General features: G+C 40.3%; 1 protein-coding gene across 1 annotated transcript in view; it reads right to left on the reverse strand.

Annotated features, from left to right (window-relative positions):
* Positions 1-13,783, reverse strand: part of ITGA9 (integrin subunit alpha 9) — a 211,824-nt gene that overhangs the window by 31,213 nt on the left and 166,828 nt on the right. Inside the window, 2 exon segments of the mRNA XM_060280592.1 lie at positions 8,185-8,292; positions 13,562-13,670. Of these exon segments, the coding sequence (XP_060136575.1) occupies positions 8,185-8,292; positions 13,562-13,670 (217 nt within the window).

The following is a 13,783-nucleotide window of genomic DNA, read 5'->3' on the forward strand; positions in this document are numbered from 1 at the left end:
TATAAAACACCCCAAAATTTTGACATTATTTTTTAGGAAAAAACCTAGTCTTATACACAGAAAAATGGGCAACAAGGGAAAAACATGAAACAAAGACCACTCTTGCAAGGGCTGCCAGTTTGTTATATGCTTTTCCTCACTTACATATATTAACTGCAATGAATGGAAATAGAAAATTGCCTGTTGTCAATCCTTGCCCACTGAGAACCAATTATTTCCTTTCCATTTTAGTGACTGGCAAGTTCTAAAATGCCTTTCTTTGGAAGCAAGCAGTATTTATTTCCATGGAACTAAAGGCTGGTTGTTAAGTTAAAGGAGCAGTATAGTTGCCATTCTCATTCCACACCAGTGTGCTAATATCAGAACTGCTGGATCATATAGGAGTTATTCTCAAGGGATGTTGTTGGATGAGAAATAACCCCTCCTATGGGAACTGGTTCTAATACTACTGGTGCTGGACCAATCTGGGGTAGAGGCATGGAGAAGTGGCAACCATGCCTTCAGAAGTATGCTACCAATGCATACCAAGGCAAAAAGAGAATTGGATGTGATTGTGGGCATGTCCTTTTGGTGAGGGAGGTGTTTACTGGTGCAATCCTGACACCTTTTCAAATCACCGCCACTTGTAAAATTAGAGCAAGTTTGCTTTTTTGTAGTTTTTTTCTCAACACAAACCAACATGCACATCGGTAGAACACTACACAAAAGGAACCTGATCACAATCAGATATATGGTCAAGATGGATTTTAGCAATGCTTTATCAATGTGCCATTGATTATGTAGAGAGGGGAAAATTCACTCATGAATGAAAACAAGTGAAAACTACTCCAAACTGTACATACAGAACACTCTGTACAAAATTCAGAAAGACAAAATGAATCAACTGAAGATTCCTAATGCAACAAATTCTATTACAGAAACAAAACCAAGTAACTTCAGAATCTAGCGGGAAATTTGGGGAATATCCCTTGCATTCATAGCTTTCTCAATTACTTCTTCTCAACCATTCTATGCCTTCCCACCAACCTTTTTTTGCATGTGGCATTTTTGCACTTGCACATTAGCAAACATACACACACCTATCATGGATGGCCTCTAGATATTATTATATTACAGCCCCCATCACTCCCAGTCAGCATGGCCAATGATTAGAGGTTGATAGGAGTTGCAGTCATCTGGAGGGCACCATGTAAGGTACCCTTGCTCTGAAGTTTTCTGCAGACTGTTCCTGTTGCTAGTAGTGCTGAGCAAGCTGGAATAATGTAGTGGAGCACTTGTGAATGACAAATTGCAATTTCTCAAGAGGCACCCTTCTGAGATGAATATGAATCAGCTGACTCTGTTTGTCCCTAAAACAGATGCTTTATTCACAAGCTCCACAGTATGCTGACCTCGGTGACTTGTCAAATGTTTTATCTTATAATAGTTGTCAGAGCTGTTTTTGGCATGTATCTTTTAACAAGTATTTCCTGACGTATTCGCAGTGCAAGTCCACAAACTAGGTAACTTGTCACACACACACACACACACACACACACACACACACACACACCTTTTTAAGCAGATGATCCAACTTCTTTCAAAAGTGGACATTGCAAAATAAATAGCTGTACACAGCCTCTCCAAATGCGGAGACAGTTTGTTCTCCTGGACAGATTTACGACTTACAACAAGCAAATAAGGGATGCTTTGCACATGGCAAGAGGCTGCAAAAACAGATGTGACAAGTGATGTTTCTCCTTTCTGCCGGTTTCCTTTCAGTGTGCAAAAGGTGTTCTTGTGAATTAGGAAAAAGGAGAGCGCTCAGTAGGAAACCACATGCTTTGTACCTCCAAGTAGAAAAATCTCTTTCTGAAACCCCGAAACGCTAGATGGACCAATGATCTCACTCAGTGTAAAGTAGCATTCTATGTCCCTATCTACCCATGAGAAAATTGCATGAGCTTCACAAGCAGCCAAACATCACAAACATGTGTCTTGCAGCTGATCCATGGTCACTGATTACATTGCTTATCATACAAGCAGTGCTACAGCCACCTTCACTTCCCCCTCCAATGAGCTGGGCACTGCTAGTTCCTTCTCCTTGCTATCTACACTCTTGTTTTCAGAAAGACTTAAGAGTTTATGCACTTTTGGAACGCCCGTGCTAAATTGGTCTACCAACCAGCTTAAGAGAACAGCATGCATAATATCTTAGAAAGTAGTAGCCAATGTGTTGGCCTTCTCTATGTTACAGACTACAACTTCCATCATCCCTGACCATTATTCATGCTAGCTGGAGCTTATCAAAATTGAAAGCTCCAGCTTCTGCAGGGCACCTTGTCATAACTGTTCTCTGAACAATGCTGGAACCTTTTAAGGTCTCCCATTTGAAGAAAAATGACTGGAATGGGTCAATTCATACCTACTTTTCTGAACTTTTGTGGCAACCAAAATTAGGCATAACTGTCCCTCTTTGGTATGCCTAACAAAGACATTCAAGTGTTTGTGAACAGGAAGGACACATTGCATCCAATGTATCAACAGTGAGGATAAACATTTGTTTTATTTAATTTTAGGGCTCACAAAAGGTTCAAGTCTAGAGTTAACACCACCATACATGGAATCCAAACGGCAAGTTTACGTGTAACATTCCTGTGTTCAAGCACTCCAAGGCTGTGCTTACATTCTGCCTTTCTCTGGTGGCAAAGCAGGGTAATTTATCCACTGTACGGATGCCAAGTGCTACTTGATATGGGGCAAAGTATCTTGTAGGATTTGCCCAAGTAACTGTTACATGGATCCAGCCATGCTAAATAAATATACTGGGGATGGCAGGTGGTTTTCTTAAGGCAGCAATACATTGCTTGCTGTCTTTCTTCAATACATTGCTTGCTTTGTGGGTCACAAATTGTTCAGAGCTGAAGCAGAGATTTATCCTTCAAATTCCTTCTGTCTCTCTTTTATCCTTGAGTACGTGCAATTCCAGGCAGTTCCTCCATATTATGAAGTTGGCAGCACTATTAACAACTTGAGTAGTTTACATCTCATTCAGAATCTGGCATCAGATAAAGGCTGCAATCCTATATATACACTTATATATAGTGCCCCACTGAATCAGTGGGCTTACTCCTGAGTGTACATATATAGGGTTGCACCGCATGGCAGAACTATTTGTGTTCTTTTGTATGGAAGTTGGTACCCCGCTAAAGAAGAACCAAGCTTACAACAGTGCCTTCAATATCTTCTCTTTTTTAAAGTTGTATTTAATTTCAAATGCAATGCGCTCTCTCTCTCCCTATATATAAAAATATATTTTAATGCTGTGAACCACCCTGAGATCAATGCATGAAGGGTGGTATATAAATTTAATATATACAAAAAATAAATACAATCGCCACTTACTGAGAACATTTGGCCTCCCTTAAGGTTTAAGACAGACTCATTTTACTTTGGATGGGAAACAGTGTTTATTTGGAAATAAAAATGCTTTTTGTTTGCTTTGGATTTTTCAGTGGATTTTTCAAAGTTTAGAGTTGTAGTATTATTGCATTTAACTATTTATGGTATTATTATTTTTAAAAGCAGCTATAAGAGCTTTACTGAGAATAAGTCTTTTAAAAACTTTGTAGAAATAAGTAAATAAATTTCAAAATCCTTGATTTACTGAAAAATATTACCGTAAGTATCACAAAAGTGAAAGACTTTGGAACAACAGCAACAAAATGTTGGTTTGTTGAATTTGAAAATAGCCATCTAAGGAAGGGTTCTATTTGGACTTGAATGGTGCTCTCAAATTGTCAGATAACAATTAGTTCCATGTTTTTCAATATTTGTGAATATTTTCTGCTCACCAAGAAAAAATGTCATTACAGGAAAATCTTGCCAAAGTCACTGTGTTACACAACTTTTTTCTTTCTTTCCTTTATCTTTTTTTATTACTATTATTTTATTGGGCTGGTTCATTATGGGACTTTACGTGCTTGTATAGATTGTATTAAAATGTATTAAAAGTCACTTTGAGGTTTTACGACAATCAAGTGCTATATAAATGAGGTGAAATAAACAAACAAAATAATTATATCCTTGCTAAATATTGAATGGACTTTATGTAAAGAGATAGCAAACTCCTTATGAACTATGTCCATACAACCATGTGGAGAGTTGATACAGCCCTCCAATTCTAACTGGTACAATTCCAATAACTATTATAAGAAGCTATTTTATATAAAGCCACACCAATAGCAGAGAGGGGAAATTATCTCACTTTTCAGAGTCCCTCAAGAAAATTATGCTGACCTTCTCTTTCTCAAATTCAAAAACTCTTCAGGAGGGAATTCCCTAGCCAGGAAACTTGGGGGGGGGGGGGGAGAACCTTCTTCCGGAGGTCTTTGTAGCTGTTCTGACAGTCATGATATCCTAGCAAACCTTCTGTTTCCTTGCTGCATGTGACACAGGATAATCCATTCATTCAGCTTACTCAACAATTCTTCTTCCTAAACAGTGACTGAAGAAGTCAAGCATCCCAAAGACTGGCGCTGCTCACCTTTACCCAACCTTTTTGTTATGCACATCTGTTCTGAAGGGATACCATTGCACTGTAAGGTGGTTGGTTCAGGTGGCAGCTGCTGAGAGAGGCAGGGAATGAAAACCAGGTGTCGGGAGGACAGAACTTTGGTGCCCCACGGCTGCGTTCAGGTGCAGTGGAGTTTGCTTCCCTATCATAAGTGTAGTCAACTACCAGTCAGTGGAACTAGGCAGGGATATCTTGTTGTTAACCTCATGCAAGAAAAGGACTTGGGCCTCCCCTGGTTGAAAAGGGGCAGCCTTATGTCCTGAACCGGAGTTCTTAGCCCTCTCTGCATTACCCTTATGGCCTGAACCCCACTCTGTCTTCTCCTCCAGTCTCCACAACATACACCCTTTCTCTTTCATCATTTTCCTTCCCACAATCTCTCACAATCCCTTCCCTCCCCTTCCCACAACAGCCTCCCTCCCTGTCGGTTTCTATCCTGCAGCTCTTCTGATCTAACTCACTCCCCCAAAGCTGCTATTTACACAACAGAGGAAAGCATACAGATTTCACAATGCTCATTTATCATTTTGCTATTGAGAAACTTTGTAGAGATGTGCAATGTGGTCTTGGAGACAGGAAACACACCACATTTTAAAGAAAGGGGCAGAGCTCTCTGTGCTTCAGAAAGGAAAATGATATGGGTGGCAAGGGATGGGGCTTGTGGCAAGGGGCTTCACTAGTGGGACTCATGTTTTTCTCCTGTGACAGGTGGAAAAACCCACCTGACCATCCTTAGCTCTGTGGCTTTGATAGTTAGACACACACATCAGAACTGCTAGGGAAGGATGCACAACAGGAAAGAGGTTTTCACCTGGTTGGCACAGCCTTTCCCAGCCTTGGGTCCCAAGATGTCATTGGACTACAAATCCCCTCATCCCTGGCGAATGCTGGCTGGGGATGAAGGGAGGACCCAAGGTTAAGAAAGGCTGGCTGAATGTACAGGTGTGAAGGGATTTGTGACACTTGTGTGAACACACTACATACCATGCCAACTTATGTAATTGATGGAAGAGAATGACATTTTTCCAATAGCAGAAGACGGCAGCTCAACAGGGTGGGAAAATGCAGCCACCCCACAGCAGAAGCGTGGCTTTGAGAAAAGACAGCTAGGCTACAGGGAGCAAAACAGCAACAACTACACAACTACACAAGGACTGTATGAAAAAACTCTAGAGCCCCGTTTGAATACGATGTGATGGATATCTCAAAATAGCCTGCACTACACTACCAATTTCCAATTAAAGATTATTTTGCTTAGATCAATCTTTCAGAGCCACTAATGAGCATTGCCAAGTAATAAATAAAATTCCCAGCTGCTACGGAGCAGAAGGTCAGGCCATTGCAGAGAAGTGAATTTTGCCTTGCCTCTGAGCTGATGGGAACTCTTTTGTATCTCAGACTATGACCCAGACATACTCCACCTCCTCATTTGTAGATTCTTAAAACATGAGAATTTTTAGACAAATGGTCATAGAAAAACATTTCAAGCAGTGACTTCCGGCCCATCCCTAAAGTCTGAGGCTTTTGAGAAAGGATATTGCCTGCCCCCCTGCCTGCTCCTAAAGCACCTCTAAAATGTTTTGGAATTTTATTCCTCTTTTCCACTAAATATGTCAAAGGTGAAATTGAAAGGTGATTGTATAGCTAATGCACGGTTATATTGTGGAAGCTACAGTAGTGGTGCTCTCTTTTTTTGCCTTTTTTGCCACCATGAAACATGATAAACCTAAGACCATGCAATGAAAGGATGGTCTTTTCTCCCGGGTCTTCTCCTTTTCCACTAAAGAGCGGCACTGAAGCTCAATTGTCACCATGAAAGCTTGAGTACTGGGCTTAAGGTACTCACATCAAGGATATGAAACCACCTAAAAGTAATTGGATTTTTTTTCATCTTTCATCTTCTTATTTGATAAAAGCAATTGGCTCTATGTTCTTTCTTTCCCTGTCTTGGAACTGTAAAGCATTCAAAGCGCAGTGACATTGATGTGTCTAAATTCCACAAGCAGCTTAGGTACCCTGCCAGAGAAGACCATTAGGCTGGCCAGCACTTGTATTAGGGCTTTCTTTAAGTTGGCCTCGCAAACACAGAACTCAGTTCCTTCTGAGATTAGGTAGGACCCATCCCTTATGTCCTCTGAGCAGGCCTTGGAGACCCTATGGTTTTCAACAGTTAACATAACCTAGAGTTATAAAGTGGAGCAGCTACAATATGTTCTGGCTGAGTTTTATTGTTTACCTCTGTGCTGGTTTTTAGGCTTCAGTATTATTATGAAATGGATATTTTAAAAGGTTTTTCTATCGTACTTGGATTTTTAGGTGAACTGTTTTGTGAAGCATGTTCTCAATGAGTACATTATAAACCTTTTAAAGAAACAAAGGAACCTCTTCCAATATGTGTTGGTTCACACATACACATCCATACCCAATTACTCTCCTCCCAATGTGTGTGAAGTGCTTCCATTAAAACACATTGTGTTTGAGTTGACATCAGGTGATAGCATTTATTGGTATTTATAAATGTACCTATAGGTACAGTTCCTATGAGGAACTGTATATGAATAAATGTAAACAAGTCTCTCATGTAAAAAGTCATAGAAGAAAAGCGGAGGAAATGTGAAATGGAAAGTGCTGGAAAATAATTATAGTAAATGCACACAAACAATAACTGAAATTGAAATACTAACTGTGACTGGTTATGACGGCTAATTCATACTCACATATGAGTCATTCTGACACTTTACATAGAAGCAAGCAACATTATCTAGGCCTCGGTTTTATAGGTTGTTTTCTTTTTAACCCATTATATATTGATGACTAAATTACAACAGGACAAGCTCTCTCACCTGGGGGTAGCTTGGTCTTTTATATCATCTTGCCCAGAGATAAGGAAGATTTTGTCACACTAATGTGTAGGGGAATTGGAAATACGTGAGGCCTTTTTCTAGCTTCCTGCATAGACCCTAGTTACAGGTAGGTAGCCGTGTTGGTCTGAGTCGAAGCAAAATAAAAAAATTCCTTCAGTAGCACCTTAAAGACCAACTAAGTTTTTATTTTGGTATGAGCTTTCGTGTGCATCTGAAGAAGTGTGCATGCACACGAAAGCTCATACCAAAATAAAAACTTAGTTGGTCTTTAAGGTGCTACTGAAGGAATTTTTTTATTTTGCATAGACCCTGTTGAGGCCAATATAAGTCTATGAATATAGAATACCCATTTATGAGCCACTGATTATCTGAAAGTTTCAACAGGAAAGAATAAGGTTGTAGTATAGCATATCTGGCACACACTGACAGAGAGTTAAAGATTTGATTATTATTTTTGATTATTATTTTGATTTTTCTTTTACCACACTTCATTCAAAATAGCCATGGGGTGATTTTAAAAAGCTGAGCCAGAAGAGGATAGAAATAATCTCTTAAGGGAAGGAAAGCATTGCATTATGATATCTACTGAGGAATGGATGCTTAACATAATAGGCACAATCAGGCAAAATTCCCTATTACAAATAAGTTTAAGCCAAAGCTTTCAATTCAGTAGCTACTGCTGCAGCAATACCAACTTTATTCCTTGAAATGCCAACTCTGGGACAAACTCTTATGTTACAGAACAGACTTTGAAAAAGATCTTACCATCATCTGTTGAATGTGAAACATTTCAGCTCCAGTAGCCGAGAGACGATTCGGAAATGAAATGTCAACAAAAGAGCCAGGAAGTGTGCTTGGGCCAGCATTGTAGACCTTCAAACAAACAAACAAACAAACAAACAAACCTGTGACACACTTTTATTAATTTTAACTAGCATAGAAACCCCACCAGGAACCAGCATAGGCTCCCCAATAATCAAGTACAACTGCAGCATGAACTTCCCCTAGAACATAAAATCGCAGCAATGATAAAGGCATAAAAATCACACCGTTATGTTGAATGGGGAGGGGCTTTCACAAGGCAGATTCATGAATCTATGCAAGCTCGATCTAAATTTGAGGCTGCATGAATGTACCTGCCCAGAAAGAGATTTCTCTCCAGTTGGCAAGTGCCTTGATATTTACATGTTACACCAAAAAGTGCTTTAAATCTGAACCATGGTTCAGTTCTAAAACTTGTTTTCCACAACCAATGCCCAACCCTAAAACATGTAGAATAAGAATAGGAAAGAGCATTCAAGTATCTACATGCAAGCTGCCTTTACATCACCACTTGGCTCTGTTAGCTTCCCCAAACTAGGGGGAAGGCATTAAAGAAAGGACTGTGCACCACAACTTTGCATTTTTTAAAAAAAAGATCATTAGGGTTATCAGTGGGACTGGAGTCTCTCTCTATAGAAAACTGGACCTAATCGTTAATCCAGCTCTGTGTACTTATATATAGATGAAATAGTCAAAACATTTACATTCTGAAAAAATAAACAAATCTCAATGAGACACGGTCCTCTCTTGTTTAAGATTCAGTCTCTGAATATGCGGCAGTCTATGTCGCGGTTCAGAATCCAGCTAACTCTAAATCTCCAAACATCCAGACCATTCTCCAAACATTGTTTGTGCTTTGAGGAATGCATGAATGATAAAGAGAAGTGGTGCAGAATGCCAAACCCTTACAATGTCCCAGAGGCACTTAAAGGGGGGGGGGAGAGGATCCAGCTACAATAAGTCCTAACTGCTGCATGAAATGCAAGAATAATGTAACAGAAAACAAATGAACTGGGAACTCTACTGCAATGAGACATGAGTGTAATAAGAAATGAAAATGGGTATTTGAATGTTCACAACAAAGGAGATGAAAGCCCCCACCCCCCGCCCCATTTTTTTTTAAAAAGAAACTTTTAAAGAAAACTTTTCTTTAAGTAAATTATTTAAAATTTTAAAAGATGATGCTGTTAAGGTGCTACACCCAATATGCCAGCAAGTTTGGAAAACTCAGCAATGGCCAGAGGATTGGAGAAGATCAGTCTACATCCCAATTCCAAAGAAGGGCAGTGCCAAAGAATGCTCCAACTACCGCACAATTGCGCTCATTTCACACGCTAGCAAGGTTATGCTTAAAATTCTACAAGGCAGGCTTAGGCAGTATGTGGACCGAGAACTCCCAGAAGTGCAAGCTGGATTTCGAAAGGGCAGAGGAACCAGAGACCAAATAGCAAACATGCGCTGGATTATGGAGAAAGCTAGAGAGTTCCAGAAAAACGTCTACTTCTGCTTCATTGACTATGCAAAAGCCTTTGACTCTGTCAACCACAGCAAACTATGGCAAGTTCTTAAAGAAATGGGAGTGCCTGATCACCTCATCTGTTTCCTGAGAAATCTCTATGTGGGACAAGAAGCTACAGTTAGAACTGGATATGGAACAACTGATTGGTTCAAAATTGGGAAAGGAGTACGACAAGGTTGTATATTGTCTCCCTGCTTATTTAACTTATATGCAGAATTCATCATGCGAAAGGCTGGACTAGATGAATCCCAAGCCGGAATTAAGATTGCCGGAAGAAATATCAACAACCTCAGATATGCAGATGACACAACCTTGATGGCAGAAAGCGAGGAGGAATTAAAGAACCTTTTAATGAGGGTGAAAGAGGAGAGCGCAAAATATGGTCTGAAGCTCAACATAAAAAAACCCAAGATCATGGCCACTGGTCCCATCACCTCCTGGCAAATAGAAGGGGAAGAAATGGAGGCAGTGAGAGATTTTACTTTCTTGGGCTCCTTGATCACTGCAGATGGTGGCAGCAGTCACGAAATTAAAAGACGCCTGCTTCTTGGGAGAAAAGCAATGACAAACCTAGACAGCATCTTAAAAAGCAGAGACATCACCTTGCCGACAAAGGTCCGTATAGTTAAAGCTATGGTTTTCCCAGTAGTGATGTATGGAAGTGAGAGCTGGACCATAAAGAAGGCTGATCGCCGAAGAATTGATGCTTTTGAATTATGGTGCTGGAGGAGACTCTTGAGAGTCCCATGGACTGCAAGAAGATCAAACCTATCCATTCTTAAGGAAATCAGCCCTGAGTGCTCCCTGGAAGGACAGATCGTGAAGCTGAGGCTCCAATACTTTGGCCACCTCATGAGAAGAGAAGAATCCTTGGAAAAGACCCTGATGTTGGGAAAGATTGAGGGCACTAGGAGAAGGGGACGACAGAGGACAAGATGGTTGGACAGTGTTCTCGAAGCTACGAACATGAGTTTGACCAAACTGCGGGAGGCAGTGCAAGACAGGAGTGTCTGGCGTGCTCTGGTCCATGGGGTCACGAAGAGTCGGACACGACTAAATGACTAAACAACAACAACAACAACAACAACAAGTAAATTGTATTACTTTAATCAGTCTATAATTTTTTTAAGAGTTGTAATGTATTCGCACAACTTGTTCAATGATTACAGGTAGGTAGCCGTGTTGGTCTGATGTAGTCGAAAGAAAATAAAAAAAATTCCTTCCAGCAGCACCTTAAAGACCAACTACTGTAAGTTTTTTATTTTGGTATGAGCTTCCATGTGCATGCACACTTCTTCAGATATTATCATTATGTTCAATGATAATATCCAACCTTAGGCTGCTTTCAATCTGCTTTCATTGTTTTTCAATGCTCTTTATTGTTGGTTCATTTTGTTTATTAATAAAAATAATTTAAGAGAGTTAGAAACACTTTAGCATATAGAATGGTAAAATAGTGGTTTACCTAACTTTTTTATAGTTTACCATTATACTGCAAAAAATTACATAGCCTTTTAATAAAAACTGTCAGTATTCATGTGAAATATCATATTCTTTGTCGGTGAGAGGGAGGCCAGTGTGTGTGAATAGGTGCATATGGAGTTAAGGCATAAATTAGATCAAGGATTATTTTTAACATCTTATCATCCGTGCCAAAGGGCACCCAATCTCCATTACAATTTTGAGAGGATTCTCATGAAAGGTCACAAAAGCTTTAATATTTTTTTTCAGGAAGCACTGCCCTCACTCTGCAAAGGCTTTGCTTGCTCTCAAAACATCACACAGTGACCCCATTCACATGTAACACTAAGCCAAAGCATGGTTTAGTGCAAACACATGAACATGTTGCCTTGCAGGGAGGTGAATGTAGGAACTTGGCTCGTCCAAGGCCCTTTCAGCTCAGCAAAGCACAGCATAGCAGCTAAACCAAGGTTTGCCTTAACATGTTGTCCAAACCTGTGACTGTAGTTGAGCGGTCTCCTCCTTAAGCAAAGGTTTGCTCTTGGCTAAAGACTGTGGTTAAGGATAGCACACTAAGCCAAACCTTTAGCTTAGCTGCCCTGCAAAGCTAAAAGGACCAAGGAGGAGCAAAGTAAGTACAAATTCCTCTCTGGAAGCTGGCATGTTTGTGCAGACCCAGGGAGCTCAATATGTCATGCAAAGCAGGTTATACTCTACATCAACTTTCCTCCCACCTGGTGCCTTCCAGATGTTTAGGACTACAACTCCCATTAGCCTTAGCCACCACAGCTGAAAGTTAGTAGCAGAAAGCCTGGAAGAAAAGTGAGTAGCTGTAGAGTTAAGTTGCTTTTGCAGAACGATTCCCCGCCCGAAATTAATCTGGCAAAGCCCTAAATTAGATGCTCTCCTCCTAAAAAAATAAATAAATCAAGCAGTCAAAGCATTTCATTTATGTGGCATTTCTTCTCTTTTTAGTTCCTTATACAGTATTAAGATCACATGGGCAAAAATGTAAACCCGACATAGGCAAACTTGGCCCTCCAGATGTTTTGTTGACTACAACTCCCATCATCCCTAGCTAACAGGACTAGTGGTCAGGGATGATGGGAATTGTAGTGTCAGAACATCTGGAGGGCCGAGTTTGCCTATGCCTGATGTAAACTCTAGAACCGTAGTGCCTAAGTTAGCAGCATGGTTCACAAGATATTCAAGGCCCTGGAATCCAAGGGAGAACACACTTTTTTCCATTCTTTCCCAGCAAACAACCGAATAGCACCCAGTAAGGAATTAACTGGTGTGAACTAGTAACTTCCCATAATGGGAAGGCATGTGTTACTCTTTAAAAAAAGAAGCATTGTGTTTAAAAGGAAAGGGTAAAAATAGGCATGCATGAAATATTACTAGTTGCAAGTTCCCATCATTGTGCCATTTGTCACTATGCAGTTCCACCTAGTGACTAAAAAGACTTTATCACACTGCAAGGACTCAAGATTAGTTTGGATGGGAAATGAAGGGCAAAGACGGACTTGCTCAAGTGACCTTTGGGATCTGGGAAATGTTCTTCATAATCAGGATAATCATAATCCAACCAAAGTTACGTTCTTTTAAAAATCAGATCTCTCCCTCTGAAAACAATGGAACTAGGCAGAGGGCCTTCTCGCTGGTGGCGCCCACCCTGTGGAACACCCTCCCATCAGATGTCAAGGAAATAAACAACTATATGACTTTTAGTAGACATCTGAAGGCAGCCCTGTTTAGGGAAGTTTTTAATGTTTGATGTTTTATCGTGTTTTTTATATTCTGTTGGGAGCCACCCAGAGTGGCTGGGGAAACCCAACCAAATGCACAGGGAATTATTATTATTATTATTATTATTATTATTATTATTATTATTATTATTATTATACTTTGGAATTTAACAGTATTCAACTTGGGCTGGATTGTGCCCTAAACAGGAAGGAACTATCAGAGCAACCCAAATCCCCAATCTGTCATCCTGGAAGAGGTTTGGATGAGGAGGAAGAATCTCTTCCTCCACCCAGGCTTGGATTCACTGGTCTCCACTGGCGAGGATCTGTGTCAGTGAGCAGTTGCCCCTAGGCTGCCCACCGCTGAACAAATGATTAATCCAGAGGGTATGGCAGCACCACAGAAAATCCATAGGTTTCTCTAATAATTAGCCAGAAGATAGGATTTTAAATCTTTTAGAGCTTAGCAGCTTTCTCCATAAAGCAAGGAAGACTTCGCATGCTGAACTGTTGATAGGAAAACCAGTCACAAGGAGAAGCCCATACAAATACAAACGTACCGGCAAGAAAGAACCTTGTGCTTAATTCTTACCTGAAGTGTGAAGTTGAGCTCCTGAAAATGACATGCCAGATCTTCCAGCTGAGTAAACTGAGATGCTGGCACAGACTCCCCATAAATAAAAGAACCGGGAGAGACCACTCTGAATGAGAGAAAGAGGAGGCCATAGTTTAGTGCAAAAAATGGCCCATTTTGTATTTCTCTTGCACAAATAGCCTCCCCTTCTAAATGGTCATTTTAAACTATTTCTCTTGG

The sequence above is a fragment of the Zootoca vivipara genome, chromosome 12 (genome assembly GCF_963506605.1).
Source record: "Zootoca vivipara chromosome 12, rZooViv1.1, whole genome shotgun sequence".
In the NCBI taxonomy this organism is placed as follows: domain Eukaryota; kingdom Metazoa; phylum Chordata; class Lepidosauria; order Squamata; family Lacertidae; genus Zootoca; species Zootoca vivipara.